The sequence below is a fragment of the Anser cygnoides genome, chromosome 28 (assembly GCF_040182565.1).
Source record: "Anser cygnoides isolate HZ-2024a breed goose chromosome 28, Taihu_goose_T2T_genome, whole genome shotgun sequence".
Classification (NCBI taxonomy): Eukaryota; Metazoa; Chordata; class Aves; order Anseriformes; family Anatidae; genus Anser; species Anser cygnoides.
The window spans coordinates 593231-619598 of record NC_089900.1 but is presented as its reverse complement, the minus strand read 5'-3'; the positions used below and the strand labels follow the sequence as shown (position 1 = coordinate 619598).

The 26368-nt window shown below is 66.0% G+C and overlaps 4 protein-coding genes across 7 annotated transcripts; 2 read left to right on the top strand and 2 right to left on the bottom strand.

Annotated features, from left to right (window-relative positions):
* Positions 1-546: 546 nt before the first annotated feature.
* On the bottom strand, positions 547-5560 carry ZNF646 (zinc finger protein 646). 3 transcript variants are annotated; one of them, XM_066984167.1, is made up of 3 exons: positions 5445-5560; positions 3806-4232; positions 1926-3675 (listed from the first exon to the last, which is right to left on the bottom strand). In XM_066984167.1, exons 2-3 carry the CDS (start codon positions 4162-4164, stop codon positions 2064-2066), a joined length of 1971 nt encoding a protein of 656 aa, XP_066840268.1. In that variant the 5' UTR covers positions 4165-4232; positions 5445-5560; the 3' UTR covers positions 1926-2063. The 3 variants fall into 3 exon arrangements, with proteins under 3 accessions (XP_066840267.1, XP_066840268.1, XP_066840269.1); XM_066984168.1 differs by having other exon boundaries at positions 1926-3672; XM_066984166.1 differs by having other exon boundaries at positions 547-4232.
* On the top strand, positions 5490-9912 carry ZNF668 (zinc finger protein 668). The gene is made up of 2 exons (XM_066984155.1): positions 5490-5611; positions 6536-9912. The coding sequence occupies exon 2, from the start codon at positions 6542-6544 to the stop codon at positions 9785-9787; it is 3246 nt and encodes a 1081-aa protein (XP_066840256.1). The 5' UTR covers positions 5490-5611; positions 6536-6541; the 3' UTR covers positions 9788-9912.
* Positions 9913-11324: 1412 nt separating this feature from the next.
* On the bottom strand, positions 11325-16272 carry LOC136787052 (zinc finger protein 629-like). The gene is made up of 3 exons (XM_066984176.1): positions 16128-16272; positions 15961-16029; positions 11325-14025 (listed from the first exon to the last, which is right to left on the bottom strand). The coding sequence occupies exons 1-3, from the start codon at positions 16153-16155 to the stop codon at positions 12491-12493; spliced, it is 1632 nt and encodes a 543-aa protein (XP_066840277.1). The 5' UTR covers positions 16156-16272; the 3' UTR covers positions 11325-12490.
* A 1042-nt stretch (positions 16273-17314) lies between these two features.
* Positions 17315-26368, top strand: MAPK7 (mitogen-activated protein kinase 7). Of its 2 annotated transcripts, none has more exons than XM_066984164.1 (7): positions 17315-17385; positions 18736-18939; positions 21560-21725; positions 22245-23680; positions 24834-25240; positions 25330-25457; positions 26133-26368. In XM_066984164.1, the coding sequence occupies exons 2-7, from the start codon at positions 18741-18743 to the stop codon at positions 26278-26280; spliced, it is 2484 nt and encodes an 827-aa protein (XP_066840265.1). In that variant the 5' UTR covers positions 17315-17385; positions 18736-18740; the 3' UTR covers positions 26281-26368. The 2 variants fall into 2 exon arrangements, with proteins under 2 accessions (XP_066840265.1, XP_066840264.1); XM_066984163.1 differs by having other exon boundaries at positions 17326-17385; positions 18675-18939.

Below are 26368 nucleotides of genomic sequence, written 5' to 3'. Positions count from 1 at the left end.
GGTGGTGGTCTGCAGCCCCTCCCCCACGGCCTCTTTTTGGTTTTTTTTATAGGATTTGAAGCATCTTTGGGGGGGGGCTGGTCCCATCTTAGGGTCCGTAGACCCCATTTGGGGGACCTTTGGGGTCCCCGACCCCATTTCAGGGTCTCCAGCCCCATTCAGAGCACATTCGTGGGTCCCCAGACCCCTTTAGGGAACATTTGGGGGTCCCCAGACCCCATTTTGGGGGTCCCCAGCCCCATTTTGAGGGTCCCAAACCCATATCAGGGCACATTTAGGGTCCCCAGCCCCATTTCGGGGCTTCCCAGCCCCATTTTGGGGGTCCTGACCCCAATTAATTGCACATTTAGGGCCCCCCGGCCCCATTTTGGGGGTCCTGACCCCAATTTGGGACCCATTTAGGGCCCCCCAGCCCCATTTTGGGATCCCCAGCCCCATTTTGGGGGTCCCGAACCCAATTCGGGACCCATTTAGCCCCCCCCCCAGCCCCATTTAGGGCCCCCCAGCCCTCTTTTGCCACTGCCCGGCAGAAAATCCCCCCGAAACGCTCCAAAACAACCCAAATTTAATGCCGGGGGAGACACCCCCCCCCCCCCGCACCCCGACACCGTCCCCCGTCCCTCTCGGCGCCGCCGGGGGGCAACGCGACGGTGCCGGAGGGGCCGGGAACCCCCGTGGACACCGTGGGGGGGGGACGCCCCCCCGGCAACGCGCTTTGGGGCACCGCCAAGGATTTGGGGTGACCCCAAACCTCCCCCCGGGGTCCCCGACGCCGTCACCGGTGCCGGGAGGGGGCCGGGAGACGCCGGGAGCGCCGAGAAAGACGGTTGGGGTGCCGAGGAGTCCTCCAAGGCCGGCACCGTTGGGTTGAGGTCTACTGGAGGCTCTTCCTCCATCTTTAATGGCGTTGGCAATGCCGAAGAGTCCTCCAACGCCATCAACGTTGGGTTGAGGTCTACTGGAGGCTCTTCTTCCATCTTTAACGGTGTCAGTCACACCAAAATGTCTTCTGACGCCATCACCGTTGAGTTGAGGTCTACTGCAGGCTCTTCCTCTATCTTGAATGGCGTTGGTGATGCCGAAGAGTCCTCCAACACCGTCACTGTTGAGTTGTGGTCTACTGGAGGCTCTTCTTCCATCTGTAATGGCATTGGTGACATCGAAGATTCCTCCAATGCCGTCATCGTTGGGTTTTGGTGTTTTGGAGCCTCTTCCTCCATCTTTAACGCTGTCGGCGGTGCCGAAGAGTCCTCCAACGCCACCACCATTGAGTTGAAGTCTACTGGAGGCTCTTCCCCCATCTTTAACGGCGTTGGCAATGCCAAAGAGTCCTCCAACGCCGTCACCGTTGGGTTTTGGTCTTCTGGAGGCTCTTCTTCCATCTTTAATGGCATTGGTGACATCGAAGATTCCTCCAATGCCGTCATCGTTGGGTTTTGGTGTTTTGGAGCCTCTTCCTCCATCTTTAACGCTGTCGGTGACGCTGAAGAGTCCTCCAACGCCGTCACCATTGAGTTGAGGTCTACTGGAGGCTCTTCTTCCATCTTTAATGGCATTGGCAACGCCGAAGAGTCCTCCAATGCTGGCACTGTTGAGTTGAGGTCTACTGGAGGCTCTTCCTCCATCTTTAACGGTGTCGGCAACACCAAAATGTCCTCCAACGCTGTCACCGTTGGGTTCTGGTGTTTTGGAGGCTCTTCATCTTGAAGGGCGTTGGTGATGCCGAAGAGTCCTCCAACGCTGTCACCGTTGAGTTGAGGTCTACTGGAGGCTCTTCCTCCATCTTTAACGGTGTCGGCGACACCAAAATGTCCTCCAACGCTGTCACCGTTGGGTTCTGGTGTTTTGGAGGCTCTTCATCTTGAACGGCGTTGGTGATGCTGAAGAGTCCTCCAACGCCGTCACCGTTGAGTTGAGGTCTACTGGAGACTCTTCTTCCATCTTTAATGGCACTGGTGATGCCGAAGAGTCCTCCAACACCGTCACCGGTGAGTTTTGGTGTTCTGGAGGCTCTTCCTCCATCTTTAACACCATTGGTGACGCCGAAGAGTCCTCCAACGCCATCACCGTTGGGTTCTGGTGTTTTGGAGGCTCTTCATCTTGAACGGCATTGGTGATGCCGAAGAGTCCTCCAACGCCGTCACCGTTGAGTTGAGGTCTACTGGAGGCTCTTCTTCCATCTTTAATGGCACTGGTGACACCGAAGAGTCCTCCAACGCCGTCACCATTGGGTTTTGGTCTTCTGGAGGCTCTTCCTCCATCTTTAACGCCATCGGCGTTGCCAAAGAGTCCTCCAACGTCATCACCGTTGGATTCTGGTGTTTTGGAGGCTCTTCCTCCATCTTGAATGGCATTGATGACGCTGAAGAGTCCTCCAACACCGTCACCATTGAGTTGAGGTCTACTGGAGCCTCTTCCCCCATCTTTAACAGTGTTGGTGACACCAAAATGTCTTCTGACGCCATCACCGTTGGGTTGAGGTCTTCTGGAGGCTCTTCCTCCATCTTTAACGGTGTCGGCGACACCAAAACATCCTCCAACGCTGTCACCGTTGGGTTTTGGTGTTTTGGAGGCTCCTCCTCCATCTTGAATGGCATTGATGACGCCGAAGAGTCCTCCAACGCCATCACCGTTGAGTTGAGGTCTACTGGACGCTCTTCCCCCACCTTTAACGCCGTCGGTGATGCCGAAGAGTCCTCCAATGCCGCCACCGTCGAGTTGAAGTCTACTGGAGGCTCTTCCTCCATCTTTAACGCCGTCGGTGATGCCGAAGACTCCTCTAACGCCATCACCGTTGAGTTGAGGTCTACTGGAGGCTCTTCCCCCACCTTTAACACCGCTGGTGACGCCAACCCCTCCTCGCCGGCGCCATCCGCGGCCGGGCGCAGCCGCTGGCGGCCGAGCAGCTGCCGGCGCAGGCGGCCAGAACCTTGCCGGCCCGCGCCGCGCCGCCGCCGCCGCCGCTCGCCGTGGCTCCGCCGGTGGTTCTTCAAGGCCATCAAGTTGCCGAAAGCCTTGGGGCAGGCGCCGCAGCGGAACGAGCCCGTGGCGTGGCTCTGCCGGTGGTTCACCAGGCTGCCGGCGTGCTTGTAGCTCCGGCCGCACTCCTCGCAGCGGTAGGGCCGCGCCGCTGCCTTCGTCCCGCCGCCCTCGTCCTCCTCGGCGCCGGGAGCCGCCGGCGCCGCCCCGGCTTTGCAGCGCGGGCGGTTGCGGAGGTGGTTGCGGTAGGCGGCCACGGTGGCGTAGCGCCGCGAGCAGACGGCGCAGGGGAAGACGCCGGTTTGGTGGGTCTGCCGGTGGTTGACCAGGCTGCCGCCGTGCCGGTAGGTCTTGCCGCAGACGCTGCAGGCGTACGGCCTCCTCTCGGCCTCTTCTTCCTCCTCTTCCTCCTCCTCCTCTTCCTCGCGCCGGTGCTCCCGCAGGCTCTCCATGTCGCCGAAGGGCTGCCCGCACCGCCCGCAGATGTGCCACGCCGCCCGCTCCTCCGGCGCCGCCGCCGCCGTGCTCCTCGCCGTGGTGCCGCGCCAAATCGGCCTCGCCGGCGAAGGCCCCGCCGCAGACGGCGCAGAGGAAGGCCACCTCCTCTTCCTCCTCCTCCTCCTCTTCCTCCTCTTCTTCCGCCGGCCACCGGTGACGCCCAAAATGCTCCCGGAGCGCCGCCAACGCGCCGAACTCCTCGGGACACAACGAACACTGGAAGATCCCGACCGGCGCCGCCGTCGTCTCCGCCGCCGCCGCCGCCGCCGCCGCCGCCCGGTGCCGGTGCCCGCGGAGGTGCCCCTTGAGCGCCCCCAAGTTGGCGAACCTCTTGGCGCAGAACCCGCAGCCGAAATCGCCCGTTTGGTGCGTCCGCTTGTGGTTGATCAAGCTCCCCGAGTGGCGGTAGGTCTTGCCGCACGCCTCGCACCGGTAAGAGCGTTCGGCGCCGCCGGGGTGCGGCGGCGGCGGCGGCGGCGGCGCCGTCGCCCCCCGGTGAACGCGGAGGTGGGCGCGCAAGGCCGCGGCGTCGCCACAAAGTTTGGGGCACGCCGGGCAGGCGAAGGCGCCGGGAGCGCGCCGGCGGTCGGCCGAGGGGAGGCGGGCGCCGGGGGGGGAGGGCCCCGAAGGAGCCCCCCGGGGAGGAAGAGGAGGAGGAGGAGGAAGGCGAGCGCCGACGGCGGCCATCTTAGGGCGATGGCGGCGATGGCGGCAATCCCAATCTCACAGCGGGGGGGGCGCCGTTAGGAGGAGGGCTGGAAGGAAAGGGTTAAATTTTTGAGGGGGGGCGGGGGCGGGGGGTGGAAGGGAAAGGGTTAAATTTTTTCGGGGGGGGGTTGGGGTTCGGGGGGGGGGGAAGGGGGACCCTAAAAGGGGGGTGGAGGGGGGGGGGGGATTTGGGTTCCTCTCCTAATTAATAGGGTGACCCTAAAAGGGGGGAGGGGGGGGGAAGGAGCTCGGGACCCCCCCCTAATTGGGGTTTTGGGGTGAAGGACCCCCGGGACCCCCCCCAAATTAATAGGGACCCCCCCTTAAATCGGGTTTTGGGGTGAAGGACCCCCGGGACCCCCCCCAAATTAATTGGGAGACCCTAAAAGGCGTTGGGGGAGGAGCTTGGGACCCCCCCCCAAATTAATAGGGTAACCCTAAAAGGGGGGTGAGGGGGGGGGGAAGGAGTTCGGGACCCCCCCCAAATTGGGGTTTGGGGGTGAAGGACCCTCGGGACCCCCCCCAAATTAATAGGGTGACCCTAAAAGGGGGGTGAGGGGGGGGGAAGGAGTTCGGGACCCCCCCCAAATTGGGGTTTGGGGGTGAAGGACCCTCGGGACCCCCCCCAAATTAATAGGGTGACCCTAAAAGGGGGGTGAGGGGGGGGGGGAAGGAGTTCGGGACCCCCCCCAAATTGGGGTTTGGGGGTGAAGGACCCTCGGGACCCCCCCCCAAATTAATAGGGTGACCCTAAAAGGGGGGTGAGGGGGGGGGGAAAGGAGCTCGGGACCCCCCCCTAATTGGGGTTTTTGGGTGAAGGACCCTCGGGACCCCCCCCAAATTAATAGGGAGACCCTAAAAGGGGTTGGGGTGGGGGGAGGAGCTTGGGACCCCCCCCCAAATTAATAGGGTGACCCCAAAAGGGGGGTTGGGGGGGGGGAGGACCCTCGGGACCCCCCCCCCAAATCAACAGAGACCCCCTAAAAGTGCCTGGGGGAGGGGCAGCACCTCGGGACCCCCCCCCCCCCCCAAACTTTGGACCCCCCCCCAATTTAGGAACCCCCCCAAATCCCCCCCAGGACCTCGTGGGGGGGGGGGGGGGGGGGTCCCCAACCCCCTCCCCCCTCCCCCCTTTAACCCCGCCCCCTTTTCTCCTTATAAGGAAATCTGGGGGCCCCTCCCCCCCTTCCTTTACCCCCCCCTCCCCCCCCCCCTTTTTTTTTTTACCCCCCCCATTTTTTTGCCCCCCCCCCCTTCACCTCCTTTTGTTGCAGCGAGACCGGAAGTGGGGCCCCCCTCGGCCCCGCCCCTTCCTCCCAACAAGCCCCGCCCCCTCCCACCGGAAGCCCCGCCCCCTGCTCCTCCCCCCCCCCCCCCCCCAGGTCCTAGCGCCCGCCGCGCCGCGCCCGGAGCGGAGCCCCCCCAGGTAAGGGGACCCCCCCCCCCCCCCCAAAAACCCTTTTTTTGGGGGGGGGGGGGGGCCACCGCGGACCCCCCCCCTTCCCGTGGTGCACCGCGCCCCCCCCCCCCCGCATTGCACGGCCCTTCCCGTGGTGCTTTGCGGCCCCCCCCTTCTTGCAGCCCACCCCCCCAATTCCATCCCCCCCCCCCTTATTGCAGCCCCCCCCCTCCTTCCCTGACCCCCCCCCCCCCTTTTTACGCCCCCCTCCCCCCCTTTTTCATGCCCCCCCCCCCTTCACCACCCCCCCCCCCCGGCATTGCCCCCCCTTCCCGTGGTGCATTGCGGCCCCCCCCCCGCATCGCAGCCCCCCCCCCTTTAATTGCGACCCCCCCCTTAATTTGCCACCCCCCCCTTAATTTGCCACCCCCCCTTAATTTGCCACCCCCCCTTAATTTGCCACCCCCCCTTTAATTGCGACCCCCCCTTAATTTGCCACCCCCCCTTAATTTGCGACCCCCCCTTAATTTGCGACCCCCCCCTTAATTTGCGACCCCCCCTTTAATTGCGACCCCCCCCTTAATTTGCCACCCCCCCCCCAAATTACGACCCCCCCCCCCAATTACCCCCCCCCCCCCCCCCCCCCCCCGTGGTATATCGCCCCCCCCCCCGTGGTATATCGCCCCCCTTCCCATAATGCATTGCGCGCGCCCCCCCCCCTCGCGCGCCCCCCCCCTTCCCACAATGCATTGCAGCCCCTCCCCATCCGGCCGCCGCCATCTTTTGTGCCCACGGGGGGGGGGGGGAGGGGCACAAAGGGGGGGGGGGGGAGGACCCCCACCCTAATTTTTTGGGGGCTGGAGGTGACCCCTCCCCCTACCAGCACCCATGGGTGCAGAATCGGGGGGTTGTCCCCCCACCCACCCACCCACCGCCGTGGTTTCTCCGCAGGGGGCCATGGAGGAGCGGCAGGAGGGGCCGGGTGGGGACGTCGGCGGTGGCACCCGTGGGGGCCACCAAGATGGCACCCGCGGGGATGTCGGCGGTGGCACCCGAGGGGTCGGCGGCGGTGGCACCCGTGGGGACCTCCGTGACGGCGCCCGGGGGGACCACCAAGATGGCGCCCACGGGGACATCGGCGGTGGCACCCGTGGGGACGCCCATGGTGGCGCCCATGGGGACCTCGGTGACACCCATGAAGACCTCAGCGGTGGCACCCATCGGGAACTCGGCGGTGACGCCCGTGGGGGCCACCGAGATGCCACCCATGGGGACCTCCGTGACGGCACCCACGGGGACCTCGACGATGGCACCCAAGGGACCTTCAATGATGGCACCCATGGGGACCTCGACAATGGCACCCAAGGGACCTTCAACGATGGCACCCAAGGGACCTTCAATGATGGCACCCATGGGGACCTCGACGATGGCACCCAAGGGGACCTCGACGATGGCACCCAAGGGACATTCAACGATGGCACCCATGGGGACGTCAACGATGGCACCCACGAAGACCACCAAGGTGTCACCCACGGGGACCTCAACGATGACACCCACGGGGACCTCAACGATGACACCCATGGGGACCTCGATGTCACCCACGGGGACCTCGATGACACCCACGAAGACCTCAACGATGTCACCCATGGGGACCTCAACGATGTCACCCACGGACACCAAGACGTCACCCCTGAAGGCCGCCAAGACGTCACCCAAGGCCCCCCCCCCGATGTCACCCGTGCCCGCGACGCCCCCCGCCTCGACCCCCCTGAAGACCCCCGGCGCGACACCCACGGGACGCCCCCAGGTGACACCCGCGGGGCCGTCCCCGCCCCCCCGGCGCCCGCCGCGAAGCCGGGGCGCCGCTTCCGGTGTCCCGCCCGCGCCGAGACCTTCCCCGGCGCCACCGGTGCCACCACCAGGTCCAGGAGTGCCACCGCCAGGGCCGGAGGTGCCACCGCGGTGACGGAGGAACCCATGGGTGCCACCACCAGGTCCCGAGGTGCCGCCGCCACCAGGTCCCGCGGTGCCACCGCCACCAGGTCCCGCGGTGCCACCGCCACCGGGTCTGGAGGTGCCACCACCAGGTCCCGAGGTGCCGCCGCCGCCAGGTCCCGGGCCGCCACGGCCACCGCGGCGTCCGAAGCGTCCCCAGATGCCACCACCGCCACCTCCGGAGGCGACGCCACCCCCGTGGAGGTCCCCGAAGCGCCCGGAGACGCCGGCGCCGCCATGGAGGTGGCCAAAACACCTGGAGGTGCCACCAGCGGGGCCGGAGATGCCACCACGGGGTCTCAAGGGGCCACCGCGGGGTCTCAAGGTGCCACCACCAGGTCTCGAGGTGCCACCACCAGGTCCAGAGATGCCACCGCCGCCCCCAGAGGTGCCACCGCCGCCTCCAGAGGTGCCACCACCCGGTCCCGCGGTGCCACCAAAGCGTCCGCAGATGCCACCGCCGCGACGGCCGCCTCCAGAGCCACCACCAGCGCCGCGCCGCACGCGCCCGAAGCCCCCGGAGATGCCACCAAAACCCCCGGAGATGCCACCAAAACCCCCGGCGACGCCACCAAACCCCCCGGCGACGCCACCAAAGCCCCCGGCGACGCCACCGAAGCCCCCAGAGACGCCGCCGCCGAGCCCGCCGCCGGCGCTCCGTGCTCCTCCTGCCCTCGCCCCGCTCCCCCCTTCCCCTGCGCCGCCTGCCCCAAATCCTACGGCACCCTCTCCAAGCTGACCATCCACCAGCGCGCCCACACCGGCGAACGCCCCTTTTCCTGCCCGGATTGCCCCAAATCTTTCGCCGACCCTTCGGTTTACCGCAAGCACCGGCGGGGCCACGCCGGCCTTCGGCCTCACCGCTGCGGCGCCTGCCCCAAAGCCTACGCCGAGCGCAAGGACCTCCGCAACCACCAGCGCAGCCACACGGGCGAGCGGCCCTTCCTGTGCGCCGAGTGCGGCAAGAGCTTCGGCCGCTCGTCCTCGCTCGCCTGCCACCAGCGCATCCACGCGCCGCGCAAGCCCTACGCCTGCGGCACCTGCGGCAAGGCCTTCACCCAGCTCTCCTCCTACCAGAGCCACCAGCGCGTCCACACCGGCGAGCGGCCCTACCTGTGCCCGCAGTGCGGCCGGATGTTCTCCGACCCCTCCAGCTACCGGCGGCACCAGCGGGCCCACCAAGGCGTCAAGCCCTACGGCTGCGGCGAGTGCGGCAAGGCCTTCCGGCAACCGGCCGACCTGGCCGTGCACCGGCGGACCCACACGGGCGAGCGGCCCTGGCGCTGCGGCGAGTGCGGCAAAGCCTTCGTGGCCTCCTGGGACCTCAAGCGGCACCGCCTGACCCACACGGGCGAGCGGCCCTGGCGCTGCGGCGAGTGCGGCAAAGGCTTCGGCGAGCGGGCGGCGCTGGGCAAGCACCGGCGGACGCACTCGGGCGAGCGGCCCTACGCCTGCGGGCGCTGCGGGAAGGGCTTTGGCGGCGCCTCGGGGCTGCGCAAGCACGAGAGGACGCACGGCAAGCGGGAGGGGGACGAGGGCCACAAGGTGGCCGCCGGGCCGGGCTGCGGGGCGGCGGCTACCGGAGTTCAAGGTCTGGCCACCGGCGTGGCTGCTGGAGTTGGACGGAACGTGGCCGCCGGTGTTGGCCACGATATGGGGGCTCAGCCGGGCCACAATATGGCTACCGTCGGCCACGACATGGCCGCCGGCGTTGGCCACGATCTCGGTGCTCAACCAGGCCACAATATGGCCACCGTTGGCCACAACATGGCCACCGGACTCGGGGCCCATGGCCACCGGACTCGGGCCCAACATGGCCGCTGGACTTGCCCACAACATGGCCACCGCACCGGGACGCATCATGGCCGCCGCCTCCGATCGCGACATGGCCGTCGTCACGCCGGGTCACGACATGGCCGCCGCCGGGGGACCCATGGACTGCGGTGGCCTCAACATGGCCGCCGCCTTTGGCGCTCCCAACATGGCCGCCCCCATGGGGGGCCCCAACATGGCCGCCCCCAGCGTGGCCACACCCAATATGGCCGCCCCCAGCGTGGCCACACCCAATATGGCTGCCGCCATGGCAGGCCCCAACGTGGCCATCCTCGGGGCGGGCCCCAAAATGGCCGCCCCCATGGGGGGGCCCAACATGGCCGCCCCCAACATGGCCGCCTCAAATATGGCCACACCCAATATGGCCGCCCCTAACATGGCCACGCCCAACATGGTTGCCTCTAATATGGCCACGCCCAGCGTGGCCACACCCAATATGGCCGCTCCCAATGTGGCCACGCCCAGCATGGCCGCCCCCAACTTGGCCACGCCCAACATGGCTGCCTGGCCACGAACATGGCTGCCTCCGACGTGGCCACGCCCATCGTGGCCGCCTCCAATACGGCCGCCCCCAGCACGGCCACACCCAACATGGCGGCCCCGGGGGCGTGTCCCGCAGGCCCCGCCCCCCCGGAGCCCCGCCCCTTCGCCTGCCCGCTCTGCCCCAAGCGCTTCGGGGCGCGGGCGGGGCTGCGCAAGCACCAGCGACGTCACGGCCCCGCCCCCTCCCCGCAGGCCCCGCCCCCTGCCCGGGGGGCGGAGCCTCAGCCAGGCCCCGCCCCCTGACGTGGGGGGAGCGTGAGGGGGCGGGGCCTCTCCTCAGAGCCCCGCCCTTAACCTCCAAGGAGGGGCGGGGCCTCCGGAGCCCCTCCTTATTTGGGGGGAGGGGTGTGGTTTGGGGGCGGGGCTTGCCGAGGCCACGCCCCCCGGTGTTTATTGCAAATAAAGTGGCTGAGTCGGCGCCGGCGCCTCCTGACTTGGGGGGGGGGGGTAGGGGACATGGGGACAGCGCCTTGGTGACACGGGGGGCGGGGGCTGGGGGACACCGCCCCAAGGGACCCAAGTGACCAAGGTGCCACCACCCCAAGTGACCCAAATGTCCTGGTGTCACCACCCCAAGTGACCAAGGTGCCACCACCCCCGGGGTCTCCACGTGTCCTGGTGCCACCACCCCAAGGGACCCAAGTGACCAAGGTGCCACCACCCCCGGAGACCAAGGTGCCACCACCCCCAGGATCCCACGTGTCCTGGTGTCGCCACCCCCAAGGGACCCAAGTGTCCAAATGCCACCCTCTGAAGTGACCAAGGTGCCACCAACCCAAGTGACCAAGGTGCTACCACCCCGAGGTCCCCACGTGTCCTGGTGCCACCACCCCAAGTGACCAAGGTGCCACCACCCCCCGGGGTCCAAGGTGTCTAGATGCCACCACCCCAAGGGACCCAAATGTCCTAGTGCCATCACCCCAAGTGACCAAGGTGCCACCACCCCAAGTGACCCAAATGTCCAGGTGCCACCACCCCCGGGGACCAAGGTGCCACCACCCCGAGGTCCCTACGTGTCCTGGTGCCACCACCCCGAGGTCCCCACGTGTCTTGATGCCACCACCCCAAGTGACCAAGGTGCCACCACCCCGCGGTCCCCACGTGTCCTGGTGCCACCCCCCTGAGGTCCCCCCATGTCCTGGTGCCACCACCCCAAGGTCCCCACGTGTCTTGATGCCACCACCCCGAGGTCCCCAAGTGTCCTGGTGCCACCACCCCAAGTGACCAAGGTGCCACCACCCCAAGGTCCCCCCATGTCCTGGTGCCACCACCCCCCAGGTCCCCACGTGTCCTGGTGCCACCACCCCCAGGTGACCGCGACACCCAAGGCCCCGCCCCCCCCCCCAGTGTCCCCACAGCCACTCTCCAGCTCTCGGCTCTCAGCGTCTTTATTTAAGCCCCGCCCCCCCCAAACGCCTCCCAGCCAATGGCTGCGGAGCACTCCCGTGGCTCGGCCAATCGCCTGCTGCCCCGCCCTCTTCCCCCCCCAGCCAATCGCTGCGCAGGATCCGGCCCGGCTCTGGGCCGAGTGATGTCATCTGCCTCTCAGCCAATCCCGTGCCAGTATCCCCCTCCCCACCCCACCTACCTACCGCCCAATCCCGTGTCAGCCTGCCCCATTCTAACCAATCCCCTGCAAGCCCCGCCCCAGGCTCTCAACCAATCCCATCTCAGCACCACCCTAAGCCAATCCCCTGCCACGCTTCCCCCGCTCTCAGCCAATCCCATCCCTCCATCCATCCCCACCCAATCCCCACACCCAGCCGCCCCTCCCACCCACCCCTCTCAGCCAACGGCGTCGCGGGGGGGGACGCGGTCCCCGACCAATCAGGAGGTCCCGGGGTGAGGCTCCGCCCCCCCGCCCCCCCGGCATCATTCCAGGGGCACCTTTGGGTGCTCCACCTCGGGGTGCTCCACCTCGGGGTTCCTTTGGGTGCCCCTCCAGGGTCTCCGGAGCTGGTGGCACCCCAAGAGCCTCCATCGTTAGGTGCTCCTCCAACATCTCCAGACCTTGGTGACCCCCAAGTCTCTCGGTCTTTGGGTGCTCTCCCAAGGTCTCCAAATCTTGATGCAACCCAAGAGTCTTCGCCTTTGGGTGCTCCTCCTCCAACGTCTCTGGCGTTGGTTGGACCTCCGTCATCTCCGAATCTTGACGTACCCCAAGGCTCTTGGTCTTTGGGTGCTCTTCCAACATCTCCAGACTTGGTTGCACCCCAACCTTCACCTTTGGGTGCTCCCCAAACATCTCCAGATCTTGATGCGCCCCAAGAGTCTTCACCGTTGGGTGCTCCTCCAACATCTCCAGACCTTGGTGACCCCCAAGTCTCTCGGTCTTTGGGTGCTCTTCCAAGATCTCCAGACCTTGACGCACCCCAAAACTCTTGGTCTGTGGGTGCTCCTCTATCTCCAAACCTTGGTGCACCCCAAGTCTTTCGGTCTTTGGGTGCTCCTCCATCGTCTCCTGTCCTTGACGCACCCCAAAAGTCTTCACCTTTGGGTGCTCCTCCATCTCCAGACCTGGTTGGACCTCCATCGTCATCTCCAAACCTTCGTGCCCCCCAAGTCTCTTGGTCTTTGGGTGCTCTTTGAATGTCTCCAAACTTGACACACCCCAAGTCTTTCAGTCTTTGGGTGCTCCTCCGACACCTCCAAATCTTGAGGAACCCCAAAAGCCTTCACCTTTGGGTGCTCCTCCATCATCTCCAGACCTGGTTGGACCTCTGTCGTCGTCCCCAAACCTTCGTGCCCCCCAAGTCTCTTGGACTTCATCTGCTCCCCAAACGCCTCCAGTCCTTGGTGCCCCGCGAGCCTCTCGTCCTTTGGGTGCTCCCCCACCGCCCCCGCACCTTGGCGCCCCCCAAACCTCTTCACCTTCATCCTCTCCCCCACCCCCTCCAAACCCGGCTCCTCCTCGGCCTCCGCCGCACCCGCCCGCGCCGCCGCCGCCGCCGCTGCGTGCGCCTCCTCCAGGTGCACCCGCTCGTGGGTGATGAGGTTGGAGCTCTGGCTGAAGCGCCGGCCGCAGCGGGCGCAGCCGTAGGGCCTCTCGCCGGTGTGGGTGCGCCGGTGCTGCTCCAGGTGGGCGCTGCGCACGAAGGCTCGCCCGCACTCCCCGCAGCCGTAGGGCTTCTCGCCGGTGTGGATGCGCTGGTGCCGCACCAAGGTGGAGCTCATGCCGAAGGCCTTGCCGCACTCGCCGCAGCGGTAGGGCCGCTCGCCGGCGTGGGTGCGCCGGTGGAGGGCCAGGTTGGAGCGCAGGGCGAAGGCCTGGCCGCACTCGGCGCAGGCGAAGGGCCGCTCCTCCCCGTGCGCCCGCTGGTGCCGCGCCAGCGCCGAGCGCAGCCCGAAGGCCCGCCCGCACTCGCCGCACCGGTGGGGCTGCAAGCCCAGGTGGAGCCGCCGGTGCTTGGCCAAGGTGGCCCCGTGGCCGAAGCGCTTGCCGCACTCGGTGCAGGCGAAGGGCTTCTCGCCGCTGTGGCTGCGCTGGTGCTGGATGAGCTCCGAGCTCTGCACGAAGCCCTTGCCGCACTCGCCGCAGCGGAAGGGCTTCTCGCCGCCGTGCGTCTTGCCGTGCTTCAGGAGGTTGGCGCGCTGGGCAAAGGCTTTGCCGCACTGGCCGCAGCGGTAGGGCCGCTCGCCGGAGTGGCTGGCTTGGTGCTGGAGGAGGTCGGAGCTGCGGTAGAAGGCCTTGCGGCACTCGCCGCAGGCGTAGGGCCGCTCGCCGGCGTGGGCGCGCTGGTGCTTGACCAGGTTGGTGCTCTGGCTGAAGGCCTTGCCGCACTCGCCGCAGGCGTAGGGCCGCTCGCCGGTGTGGGTGCGGCGGTGCTGGGCCAGGTTGGAGCTCCAGCCGAAGGCTTTGCCGCAGTCAGCGCACTTGTAGGGCCGCTCGCCGGTGTGGGTGCGGAGGTGCTGGGCCAGGTGGGAGCGTTGGGCGAAGCGCTTGCCGCACTCGCCGCAGGCGTTGGGGCGCTCGCCCGTGTGGCTCCGGCGGTGCCGTTCCAGCTTCGACCACTGCCCGAAGGCTTTGCCGCACTCGCTGCAGATGTAGGGGCGGCCGGAGGCCACCGCGGCTGCGGGGGCGGTCGGGGGCAGCGGGATCAGCGGGATCGGGATCGGGGAGGGTTATGGGGTCCTAGGAACGCATGGGGCCATCCCCTACAGGTGTCCTATAGGGTCTTGGGGGCATGGAAGAGGATCCCAGACTTTTGTTCTATGGGGTCTTGGGGGCCTGGACCCAACTTCTAAATTAGCCAAGAGGATTGGCCAGCCTTCAGGAGGGTCTTGGGAGCTAGACAACTTCTCGTTAGCCAAGAGGATCCTAAATGCCCCGTTCTAGACTTAAAGCTCAAGATGTCCTATAGGGTCTCGGGTGCCTAGAATGTTGATCCTAAAAGTCGATCTATAGATGGGGTCCCTGGGGCCAAGAGGATCCTGGATCCCATCCCACTTCCTAGAACCCAAAAATGTTGCCCCGTTCTAGAGGATGTCCTATAGTCCTGCCTAAATCCAACTTCTAACCCATAAATGCCAAGAAGATCCTGTTCTAGACTACCAAGATGTCCTATAAGCCTAGAACCCAACTTCTAACCCAAAAACGTGACCAGGAGGATCCTATATCCATCCTTTGGGTTCTATAGGGTCTTGGGTGTCTGGAGGCCTAGAGACCCCATCCCAAGGTGTTCTACAGGGTCTAGAACCCAACTTTTAAAAAAACGTTAGATCCAAGATGTTCTAGATCCTAATCCCAAAAATGCCCCTAAATGTGTCTTCAGATGTCTATAAAGAACCCATCCCAAAAACGATGTTCTATAGGGGATCTCCTAGGGAGGATGCCTAGAATCCAACTTAGGGTCAATTCCCCATAAACGTTGGCCAAGAGGATCCTAAATGCCACGTTCCTGACTTTAAACCCTTCCCAAGGTGTTCTACAGGGTTTTGGGTGCCTAGAACCCAACTTTTAACCCAAAAATGTTGGCCAAGGAGGTCCTAAACACCTCGATCCATTCCTCAACCCCATCCCAAGATGTTCTATAGGGTCTTGAGGGCCTGGAACCCAACTTCAATCCCAAAAATGTTGGCCAAGAGGATCCTAAATGCCCCGTTCCAGCCTTCAAACCCATTCCAAGATGTCCTATAGGGTCTTGGGAGCCTAGATCCCAACTTTTAACCCAAAAACGTTAGCCAAGAGGATCCTAAATGCCCCATTCGAGACTTAAAACCCATCCCAAGATGTTCTATAGGGTCTTGGGGGCCTGGATCCCAATGTCTAACCCAAAAACGTTGACCAAGAGGATCCTAAAAGCCTCGATCCATCCTTCAATCCCATCCCAAGATGTTCTATGGGGTCTTGGGGGCCTAGAACCCAACTTCAATCCCAAAAATGTTGGCCAAGAGGATCCTAAATGCCCCGTTCCAGCCTTCAAACCCATTCCAAGATGTCCTATAGGGTCTCGGGTGCCTAGAATCCAACTTCTAACCCATAAATGTTGGCCAAGAAGATCCTAAATGCCCCATTCCATCATTTGAACCCATACCAAGATGTTCTATAGGATCTTGGGAGCCTAGAACCCAACTTCTAACCCAAAAACGTTGACCAGGAGGATCCTAAAAGCCTTGATCCATCCTTTGAACCCATCCCAAGATGTTCTATAGGGTCTTGGGAGCCTGGAACCCAACTTCAATCCCATAAATGTTGGCCAAGAGGATCCTAAATGCCCCGTTCCAGACTTTAAACCCATCCCAAGGTGTTCTACAGGGTTTTGGGAGCCTAGAACCCAACTTTTAACCCAAAAATGTTGGCCAAGGAGGTCCTAAACACCTCGATCCATTCCTCAACCCCATCCCAAGACATCCTATAGGGTTCCGACCCCCCACAACCCCTCCTTTTTCCCACCCCCCCCAGGGTATTTTGGGGTGTCCCACACATGGGGGTCCCCTGGGAGGGCTCTGGGGGTGCTGTGGGGCCACCCCACACCCACGCCCCCGAGGTTTTGGGGGGGTCTCACCTGCCGTCGGCTCCTTGGGGGCGTCCTCAGCGGCTCCGGGCACCCCACTCGGGGTGTCCATAGGGCAGCCTGGGGGGGGGTGACACAGATTTAATTGGGGGGGGGGGGGTTTGGGGACCCCAAAAAGGTCCAAAACACCCCAAAATTTGCCTCCCCCCCCCCCTTACCCGCGGGGCTGGCGCTGGCCTGCATCATCCTCAGGGCGGGCTGCAAAGGAGAGAGAGGGGTCAATGGAGGGGGGGGACAAGTTTTGGGGGGGGGGTCCCCAAGTTTTAGGGGGCTCCCCAAACCCTGGAGGGGTCCCCAAATCCTGGGGGGGGGGGGGTCCCAAGTCCTGGGGTAGTTGGGGGGGATTTTGGGGGGGGATCTTGGGGGAGGGGGTTGGGGGGATCTGGGGGGGATTGGGGGGTCCTGGGGGGGTCCCCAAATCCTGGGGAGGGGCCCCAAGTCCTTGGGGGGGTCGGGGGGGTCCTGGGGGATTTGGGGGTGTCCTGGGGGGGGTTAGGGGGCTCAAGGGGGGGGGGTCCCCAAGTCCTGGGGGGTTTGGGGGGGTCCTGGGGGGGTGTCTCAAAGTACTGGGGGGGTTGGGGGGGTCCTGGGGGATTTTGGGGGGTCTTTGGGGGGGGTCAGGGGGCTCAAGGGGAGGTCCCCAAATCTTGGGGGGGGGGTCGAGGGGGGGATGGGAGGCTCGGGGGGGGTCCCTTGGGCCTTGGGGGAGGGGTGCGAGGGAGGGTTCCCGATTTTTGGGTCCCCCAGGGGTTGGGGGAGGGGGTCCTTGGGGGGGGGGTCCCCAGGGCTTGGGGCCTACGGGGGGGGGGGGGGGTTGGGGGCGGGGGGGGGCGCCCCCCAAGCGTCGCGGCCGAGCGAGAGGGACCCGGGGGGGGGGAGGTGGGGGGGGGGCTGGATCCGGTGCCGAGGCCCCGCCCGGCGGTGACGTCACTTCCCGTCCCCCCCCCGCCCCCCAAAGGCCCGGGTTTCCCCCCAAAATGCCGCCCCCCCCCCCCCCCCCAAGAGGGGCTGACGGGGTGGGAGGGGCCCCCGCGCATGCGCAAGGGGTGGCCACGCCCCCCGGGGACCAAGCCACGCCCCCTTTTCTCCCCCTTAGCAACGCTCGGCTCTTCCGCATAGCAACGGCCGGCTTTGAGTGACGGCTTCACCATGGCAACGGCCTCCCCTAGCAACGGCCCGCCCCTCCACTTAGCAACGCCCTCCCCTATTAACGCCCGCCCCCTAGCAACGCCCCGCCCCTTAGCAACGCCCGCCCCCCCTAGCAACAGGGCGAGGCCCGGCGAGCGAGCGCGGCGCTGATTGGCCGCCGGCGGCGGGAGTGGGCGTGGCCCGCGCCGGGGCCGCTGATTGGCCGGCGGGCGCCACATCCGGGCACCGCGGGGAGCGGCGGGAGCGGCGGCGGCGCCGCGGGGGGAGGTGAGAGCGGCCCCCGGGGTGTTTGTTGTTGTCACCCCCCCCCGTTGCCATGGCAACCGCCCCCGTCGCCCTGGCAACCGGCCCCGGCGCCGTCTCCATGGCGACCGCGGCGCTGCCATTACGCGGGGGGGCGGGGGAGGGAGCTGGGCCCTGCTCCTTGTTTGGGGGGGGGGGGGGGGGGGAAGGTTTTGGGACCCCCCCCTCGGTCACGTGAGGGTCCCCTCCTGTCACGTGGGAGCCGTCCCGTCACGTGGGGGTCCCGGGTGTCACGTGGGGGTGCACCTGAGGGTGGGGGGGGTCTTCTTGGTGCTGTGGGTGGGCCCCCTTTGGGGGGGGGGGCTGCTATCGCCTGGGTGCCTCTGGGGTCCCTTGGGTGTCCCCTGGGTGTCCCCAAGGCCCTGGGGTCCCCTCCTGTCACTTGGGTCCCCTCCAGGTCCTTTGGGTGCCAGTGGGGTCCCTTGGGTGACCCCAAGGCCCTTGGTGTCCCCCTGGGGTCTCTTGGGTGTCCCTGACTCCCTTGGGTCCCCTCCCAGTCACTTGGGTGTCCCCAAGGCTTTGGGTCCCCTCCAGGTCCCTTGGGTCCCTCTGGGGTCCCTTGGGTGTCCCCAAGTCCCTTGGGTCCCTCTGGGGTCTCTTGGGTGTCCCTGAGTCCCTTGGGTCCCCTCCCGGTCACTTGGGTGTCCTCAAGGCCCTTGGGTCCCCTCCTGGTCCCTTGGGTGTCCCCAAGGCCCTGGGGTCCCCTCCTGTCACTTGGGTCTCCTCCAGGTCCCTTGGGTCCCTCTGGGGTCCCTTGGGTGTCCCCAAGTCCCTTGGGTCCCTCTGGGGTCTCTTGGGTGTCCCTGAGTCCCTTGGGTCCCCTCCTGGTCCCTTGGGTGTCCCCAAGGCCTTGGGTCCCCTCCAGGTCTCTTGGGTCCCCTCCAGGTCCCTTGGGTCCCTCTGGGGTCCCTTGGGTGTCCCCAAGTCCCTTGGGCCCCTCTGGGGTCTCTTGGGTGTCCCTGAGTCCCTTGGGTCCCCTCCCGGTCACTTGGGTGTCCTCAAGGCCCTTGGGTCCCCTCCTGGTCCCTTGGGTGTCCCCAAGGCCCTGGGGTCCCCTCCTGTCACTTGGGTCTCCTCCAGGTCCCTTGGGTCCCTCTGGGGTCCCTTGGGTCCTTCTTGAGTTCCATGGGTGTCCCCAAGTCCCTCGGGTCCCCTCCACGTCCCTTGGGTCCCTCCCATCACCTGGACCCCCCCCCCCCCCAAAAAAAAAAACAACCCTTTTGTGTGTCCCCCCCCCACCCCGGGGTCCCCAGGGGCTTGGGGACAGGGCGCAGTGCCCGCGGGGACACCCGGGGACCCGATGACGTGACGCAGGCGCCATGGCGGAGGCGGAGGCGGAGGCCGGGGGGCGCCGGGACCCCCCCGGGAGGGGGCAAGGGGCCGGGGGGGGTCCCCTGGCCCTGCTGAAGGCGCGGGCGCTCGACGTCACCTTCGAGGTGGGGGACGAGTACGAGGTCATCGAGACCATCGGCACCGGCGCTTACGGCGTCGTCAGCTCCGCCCGGCGGCGGGACACCGGTGAGGACGGGTGGCGCCGTGGGTGGTGGCACCTGGACACCGGGGTCCCCTCGGGTGGTGGCTCTTGGTCACCTTCATCCCCTTGGGTGGTGGCACCTGGACACCTTCATCCCGTTGGGTGGTGGCTCTTGGACAATGGGGACCCTTGGGTGATGGTTCTTGGGTCCCTTGGGTGGTGGCTCTTGGACACCTGTGTCCCCTTGGGTGGTGGCTCTTGGCCAATGGGGTCCCTTGGGTGATGGTTCTTAGATCCCCTTGGGTGGTGGCACCTGGACACCCATGTCACCATGGGTGGTGGCACCTGGCCACCCAGGTCACCTTGGGTGGTGGATCTTGGTCACCTTCATCCCGTTGGGTGGTGGCTCTTGGCCAATGGGGTCCCTTGGGTGATGGCTCTTGGGTTCCCTTGGGTGGTGGCACCTGGACACCCGTGTCACCATGGGTGGTGGCACCTGGCCACCCAGGTCACCTTGGCTGGTGGCTCTTGGTCACCTTCATCCCGTTGGGTGGTGGCTCTTGGCCAATGGGGTCCCTTGGGTGATGGCTCTTGGGTCCCCTTGGGTGGTGGCACCTGGACACCCGTGTCACCATGGGTGGTGGCACCTGGCCACCTGGGTCCCCTTGGGTGGTGGCTCTTGGCCAATGGGATCCCCTTGGGTGATGGCACCTGGACACCATTGTCCCCCTGGGTGGTGGCTCTTGGTCACCTTCATCCCATTGGGTGGTGGCTCTTGGCCAATGGGGTCCCTTGGGTGATGGTTCTTGGGTCCCCTTGGGTGGTGGCCCCTGGACACCCGTGTCCCCTTGGGTGGTGGCTCTTGGTCACCTTCATCCCGTTGGGTGGTAGCTCTTGGCCAATGGGATCCCCTTGGGTGATGGTTCTTGGGCTCCCTTGGGTGGTGGCACCTGGACACCCATGTCACCATGGGTGGTGGCACCTGGCCAACCAGGTCACCTTGGGTGGTGGCACCTAGGTCCCCTTGGGTGGTGGCTCTTGGCCAATGGGATCCCCTTGGGTGATGGTTCTTGGGTCCCCTTGGGTGGTGGCACCTGGACACCTGTGTCCCCTTGGGTGGTGGCTCTTGGTCACCTGAATCCCCTTGGGTGGTGGCACCTGGACACCCAGGTCCCCTTGGGTGGAGATTCTCGTAGACTTGGGTCCCCTTGGGTGGTGGCTCTTGGGCAATGGGGTCCCTTGGGTGATGGCTCTTGGGTCCCCTTGGGTGGTGGCCCCTGGACACCCATGTCACCATGGGTGGTGGCACCTGGACACCCGTGTCACCATGGGTGGTGGCACCTGGACACCCGGGTCCCCTTGGGTGGTGGCTCTTGGCCAATGGGGTCCCTTGGGTGATGGCTCTTGGGTCCCCTTAGGTCGTGACTCTTGGTCACCTTCATCCCCTTGGGTGGTGGCTCTTGGACACCCAAGTCCCGTTGGGTGGTGGCTCTTGGCCAATGGGGTCCCTTGGGTGATGGCTCTTGGGTCCCCTTGGGTGGTGGCCCCTGGACACCCGTGTCACCATGGGTGGTGGCACCTGGACACCCGGGTCCCCTGGGGTGGTGGCTCTTGGCCAATGGGGTCCCTTGGGTGATGGCTCTTGGGTCCCCTTGGGTGGTGATTCTTGGTCACCTTCATCCCCTTGGGTGGTGGCTCTTGGACACCCAAGTCCCGTTGGGTGGTGGCTCTTGGCCAATGGGGTCCCTTGGGTGATGGCTCTTGGGTCCCCTTGGGTGGTGGCACCTGGACACCCGTGTCACCATGGGTGGTGGCACCTGGCCACCTGGGTCCCCTTGGGTGGTGGCTCTTGGCCAATGGGATCCCCTTGGGTGATGGTTCTTGGGTCCCTTGGGTGGTGGCACCTGGACACCCGTGTCCCCTTGGGTGGTGGCTCTTGGTCACCTGAATCCCCTTGAGTGGTGGCACCTGGACACCCAGGTCCCCTTGGGTGGAGGTTCTCGTAGACTCGGGTCCCGTTGGGTGGTGGCTCTTGGGCAATGGGGTCCCTTGGGTGATGGCTCTTGGGTCCCCTTGGGTGGTGGCCCCTGGACACCCGTGTCACCATGGGTGGTGGCACCTGGCCACCCGAGTCACGTTGGGTGGTGGCACCTGGCCACCTGGGTCACCTTGGGTGGTGGCTCTTGGCCAATGGGGTCCCTTGGGTGATGGTTCTTGGGTCCCCTTGGGTGGTGGCACCTGGACACCCGTGTCCCCTTGGGTGGTGGCTCTTGGTCACCTGAATCCCCTTGGGTGGTGGCACCTGGACACCCAGGTCCCCTTGGGTGGAGGTTCTCGTAGACTTGGGTCCCCTTGGGTGGTGGCTCTTGGCCAATGGGGTCCCTTGGGTGATGGCTCTTGGGTCCCCTTGGGTGGTGGCACCTGGACACCCGTGTCACCATGGGTGGTGGCAGCTGGCCACCCGGGTCACCTTGTGTGGTGGCACCTGGACCCTTGGGTCCCTTTGGGTGGAGAACCGTGGTTCCCTCACACCTGGGTCCATCTGGGTCGGGTGCCCTACATTTTCGGGGTCCCTCGGGTGAAGAAACGGCGAGCGGGTCCAGGCGGGGCGGGAGATTGGGGTCCCGCGATGGGTGACAAGCCCCGGGGTCCTCGGGGTGGCAGGCCAGCAGGTGGCCATCAAGAAGATCCCCAACGCCTTCGACGTGGTGACCAACGCCAAGCGGACGCTGCGGGAGCTGAAGATCCTCAAGCACTTCAAGCACGACAACATCATCGGCATCAAGGACATCCTCAAGCCCACCGTCCCCTACGGCGAGTTCCGCTCCGTGTGCGTGCCCCTGGGGGGTCCGTAGGGTGGTGGTGGCACCCATGGGGACGTCCCCAGCTCCTCCTGGGTCTTCTTGGGTGGTCAGAACATGTGGGATGGCGACCACCTGATTCCTTGGGTCCGTAGGGGGGTGGTGGCACCCATGGGGACATCCCCAGCCCCTCCTGGTCACCCGGGTCCGTAGGGTGGTGGTGGCACCCATGGGGACGTCCCCAGCCCGTCCTGGGCACCCGGGGTCCGTAGGGTGGTGGTGGAATCCATGGGGACGTCCCCAACCCCTCCTGGGTCTTCTTGGAGGGTCTCAGCTCACGTGGGATGGAGCCCACCTGGTCCCTTGGGTCCGTAGGGTGGTGGTGGCACCCATGGGGACGTCCCCAACCCCTCCTGGGTCTTCTTGGAGGGTCTCAGCTCACGTGGGATGGAGCCCACCTGGTCCCTTGGGTCCGTAGGGGGGTGGTGGCACCCATGGGGACGCCCCCAGCCCCTCACGGACGCCCGGGTCCCTCTTTCTTCTCGCAGCTACGTGGTCCTGGACCTGATGGAGAGCGACCTGCACCAGATCATCCACTCGTCTCAACCCCTGACGCTGGAGCACGTCCGCTACTTCCTCTACCAGCTCCTGCGGGGCCTCAAGTACATCCACTCGGCCAACGTCCTCCACCGCGACCTGAAGCCCAGCAACCTCCTGGTGAACGAGAACTGCGAGCTGAAGATCGGCGATTTCGGCATGGCCCGGGGGCTCGGCGCCGACCCGCGCCACGCCAAGGCCTTCCTCACCGAATACGTGGCCACGCGGTGGTACCGGGCGCCGGAGCTGCTCCTCTCGCTGCACCGCTACACCCGCGCCATCGACATGTGGTCGGTGGGCTGCATCTTCGCCGAGATGCTGGGCCGGCGGCAGCTCTTCCCCGGCAGGAACTACGTGCACCAGCTGCAGCTCATCATGGCCGTGCTGGGGACGCCGCCGGCCGCCGTCATGGCCGCCATCGGCGCCGAGCGGGTGCGGGCCTACGTGCAGAGCTTGCCCCCGCGCCCGGCGGTGCCGTGGGAGAGCCTCTTCGGCGACGCCGAGCCGGCGGCGTTGGCGCTGCTGGGGAGGATGCTGCGCTTCGACCCCCGCGAGCGGGTCGGGGTGGCCGAGGCGCTGCGGCACCCCTTTTTGGCCAAATACCACGACCCCGAGGACGAGCCCGAGTGCGTCCCCGCCTTCGACTTCGCCTTTGACCGCCGGGTGCTGACCAAGGAGGAGATCAAGGCGGCCATCGTGGCCGAGATCGCCGATTTCCACGAGCGCCGCGACGGCATCCGGCGGCAAATCGCCTTCGCTCCGGCCGAAAACGCGGCCGGCAGCGCCGGCGTGGGCGGCAGCGCGGCCGACGGCGCCGTGGCCAACGTGAACGCCCCCATGGGCGGCGTCAACGCGGCCGGCGGCGGCGTCACTGCGGCCGGCGTCAGTGCGGTGGCCGACGTCAACATGGCCAACGTCGGCGTGGCCAACGCCAGCGTCGGGATGACCAGCGTTGGCATGGCCAACGTCAACATGGGCAACTCCGGCGTCAGCGTGGCCAACGCCATGGCCAACGTCAGTGTGGCCGGCGTCAGCTTGGCCAGCGTCAACGCCACCATGGCCAACAGCAGCGTCAACAGGGCCAACGCTGCCATGGCCAACGCCGCCATGGCCAACGCCAACGCCGCCATGGTCAACGCCAACATGGCCAACGCCAACGTGCCCAACGCCGCCGCAGCCGGGGTTGGCCCGGCCTGGCCCTGCACCGATGTGGACATGCCGAGCCCTGGCCCCGCCCCCGCCCCCGACTGCCCAATGGACTCTCCCCGGGTGAAGGCGGAGCCGGGGGCCCCCGCGCCCCCCAAGCGGGACGGCGCCATCTCGGATGACACCAAGGCCGCCCTCAAGGCCGCCCTGCTCAAGTCGGCCATGAGGAACAAGAGCAAAGGTGGGGAGCACCTGGGGCCCGTGGGTGGGTGCTGGGACTTCCGGGTCTTGGGTGCTGGGTGGGGGTGAGTTGGGGGCTCCATCCTTGAGCTTCGGGGTCCTGGGATGGGGTTGGGGGCTCCATCCTTGAGTTTTTGGGTGCTGGGATGGAGTTGGGGGCTCCATCCTTGAGTTTTGGGGTCCTGGAATGGGGTTAGGGGCTCTGTCCTTGAGTTTCGGGGTCCTGGAATGGGGTTAGGGGCTCCATCCTTGAGCTTTGGGGTCCTGGAATGGGGTTGGGGGCTCCATCCTTGAGCTTTGGGGTCCTGGGATAGGGTTTGGTGGCTCCATCCTTGAGTTTTTGGGTCCTGGGATGGAGTTGGGGGCTCCATCCTTGAATTTTTGGTCCTGGGATGGGGTTGGGGGCTCCATCCTTGAGTTTTGGGGACCTGGAATGGGTTTTGGTGGCTCCATCCTTGAGTTTCTGGGTCCTGGAATGGGGTTGGGGGCTCCATCCTTGAGCTTTGGGGTCCTGGAATGGGGTTGGGGGCTCCATCCTTGAGCTTTGGGGTCCTGGGATAAGGTTTGGTGGCTCCATCCTTGAGTTTTTGGGTCCTGGGATGGAGTTGGGGGCTCCATCCTTGAATTTTTGGTCCTGGGATGGGGTTGGGGGCTCCATCCTTGAGTTTTGGGGACCTGGGATGGGTTTTGGTGGCTCCATCCTTGAGTTTCTGGGTCCTGGAATGGGGTTGGGGGCTCCATCCTTGAGCTTCGGGGTTTCAGGATGGGGTTGGGGGCTCCGTCCTTGGATTCCTGGGTTTTAGGATGGGGTTGGGGGCTCCATTATTGAGTTTCGGGGTCCTGGGATGGGGTTGGGGGCTCCATCCTTGAGCTTTGGGGTCCTGGGATGGGGTTGGGGGCTCCATCCTTGAGTTTTTGGGTCCTGGGATGGGGTTGGGGGCTCCATCCTTGAGCTTTGGGGTCCTGGGATGGGGTTGGGGGCTCCATCCTTGAGTTTTTGGGTCCTGGGATGGGGTTGGGGGCTCAATCCTTGGATTCCTGGGTTTTAGGATGGGGTTGGGGCCTCCATCCTTGAGCTTCGGGGTTTTAGGATGAGTTTTTTTGGCCCCATACCTGCTCTCCGTCCCCCCCCCCGACACCCCCAATCCCCGCAGAACCGCCGTGCGCGGCCCCGGAGGCGCCGGAGGGCCGGAAGCCGGTGACGGCGGCGGAGCGGCAGCGGGAGCGCGAGGAGAAGCGGCGGCGGCGGCAGGAGCGGGCGAAGGAGCGCGAGAAGAAGCAGCGGGAGCGGGAGCGCCGCGAGCCCCGCGGCCGCGGCGAGGGCCTCCGGGGCCTCGTCCTCACCGACGACGACCGCCACCTCCTCGAGCGGTGGACCAAGATGAGGGACGGGGCCCCGCCACGACCCCCGGCCCGGCCCGCACCCGCCCCGTGTCCCCCACCTTGCGGGGGACCTCCCGAAACGTGGCCGGGCACCGAGGTGTGGTCCGAGCCTCCCCCCGGACCCGGCCCCGCAGACCCCGACGTGGCCACCGTCACCCAACAGCTCTCCAAGTCGCAGGTGAGGGACCTGGGCGTCCCCTGGGTGAGAAGGTCCCCCCACCTTTGGGTCTGGACCCCCGTGCTGAGCGTCGTCTTCTCCCCACCGAGGTGGAGGACCTGCTGCCCCCCGTCTTCTCGGTGACCCCCAAGGGGAGCGGGGCCGGCTACGGGGTCGGCTTCGACCTGGAGGAGTTCCTGAGCCAATCGTTGGACATGGTGGGGGACAGCAAGGACAGGTGAGAGGGGACCCGGGTGTCCTGGTGGGGAGGGACCCGAGGGTCCCGGTGGCCCTTCTCCACCCCGTTGACCAAGGAACCCAAGAGTCTTGGTGTCCCTACTCCATCCCATGTCCCATCCCGTTGACCAACGTCTTGGGGCACCCCGCTCCCCGTTGCTTCCCTGGTGGCCCCAAACGTCCCGATGATGAGGAACCCAAGGGTCCCGATGTCCCCGCTCCACCCCGTTGACCAACGTCTCGGTCAACGTCATCCCGTTGACCAACGTTGCCCCGTTCCCCATTGTTTTGTGGTGTCACCCAAACGCCCCGATGACGGGGAACCCAAATGTCCTGGTGTCCTCGCTCCACCCCGTTGACCAACGTGTTGGGGCACCCCATTCCCCATTGTTTCCCTGTCCCTGGTGGCCCCAAACGTCCCGATGATGAGGAACCCGAGGGTCCTGGTGTCCCTCCTCCACCCCGTTGACCAAGGAACCCAAATGTCCTGGTGTCCCCACTCCACCCCGTCGACCAAGGAACCCAAGAGTCCTGGCGTCCCTCTTCCACCCCGTTGACCGACCTCTCGGGACACCCCCTTCCCCACCGCCCCCCTCTCCCCCCCGGTGGCACCCAAGGGTCCTTGTAGGGCGTGTCCCGGCCCCCCCCAGCCCCCGCTGACGATGTCCCCTCGCAGCCAAGGCGATTCGGCGCCGCTCTCGGCCTCGCTCCTCGCCGATTGGCTGGAGGTCCACCGCCTGAGCCCGGCCGCCCTCGAGAGCCTCCAGCGCGACCTCCAGCTCGGCTCCCCCATGCTCCTCTCCGATGACCTCCCTGAGCCTTAAAGGGGGGGGGGGTGGGGGGGCACGACGGGTCCACCGCCCCCCTTCCCCCCCCCCCCCCCGCACCCTATTAAACTTTGTAAGGAAACGA

What these genes read in the sequence shown, in the direction of transcription:
- ZNF646 (XM_066984166.1), bottom strand. Translation starts at nt 4,164, where the DNA reads ATGGCCGCCGTCGGCGCTCGCCTTCCTCCTCCTCCTCCTCTTCCTCCC.
- ZNF668 (XM_066984155.1), top strand. Translation starts at nt 6,542, where the DNA reads ATGGAGGAGCGGCAGGAGGGGCCGGGTGGGGACGTCGGCGGTGGCACC.
- LOC136787052 (XM_066984176.1), bottom strand. Translation starts at nt 16,155, where the DNA reads ATGATGCAGGCCAGCGCCAGCCCCGCGG. An exon ending in GGCCAGCGCCAGCCCCGCGG is followed by an intron (nt 16,030 to 16,127) that starts GTAAGGGGGGGG and finishes ACCCCCCCCCAG; the next exon opens with GCTGCCCTATGGACACCCCG. An exon ending in CCCCAAGGAGCCGACGGCAG is followed by an intron (nt 14,026 to 15,960) that starts GTGAGACCCCCC and finishes CCGCCCCCGCAG; the next exon opens with CCGCGGTGGCCTCCGGCCGC.
- MAPK7 (XM_066984164.1), top strand. Translation starts at nt 18,741, where the DNA reads ATGGCGGAGGCGGAGGCGGAGGCCGGGGGGCGCCGGGACCCCCCCGGG. An exon ending in TACGGCGAGTTCCGCTCCGT is followed by an intron (nt 21,726 to 22,244) that starts GTGCGTGCCCCT and finishes TTCTTCTCGCAG; the next exon opens with CTACGTGGTCCTGGACCTGA. An exon ending in CATGAGGAACAAGAGCAAAG is followed by an intron (nt 23,681 to 24,833) that starts GTGGGGAGCACC and finishes CAATCCCCGCAG; the next exon opens with AACCGCCGTGCGCGGCCCCG.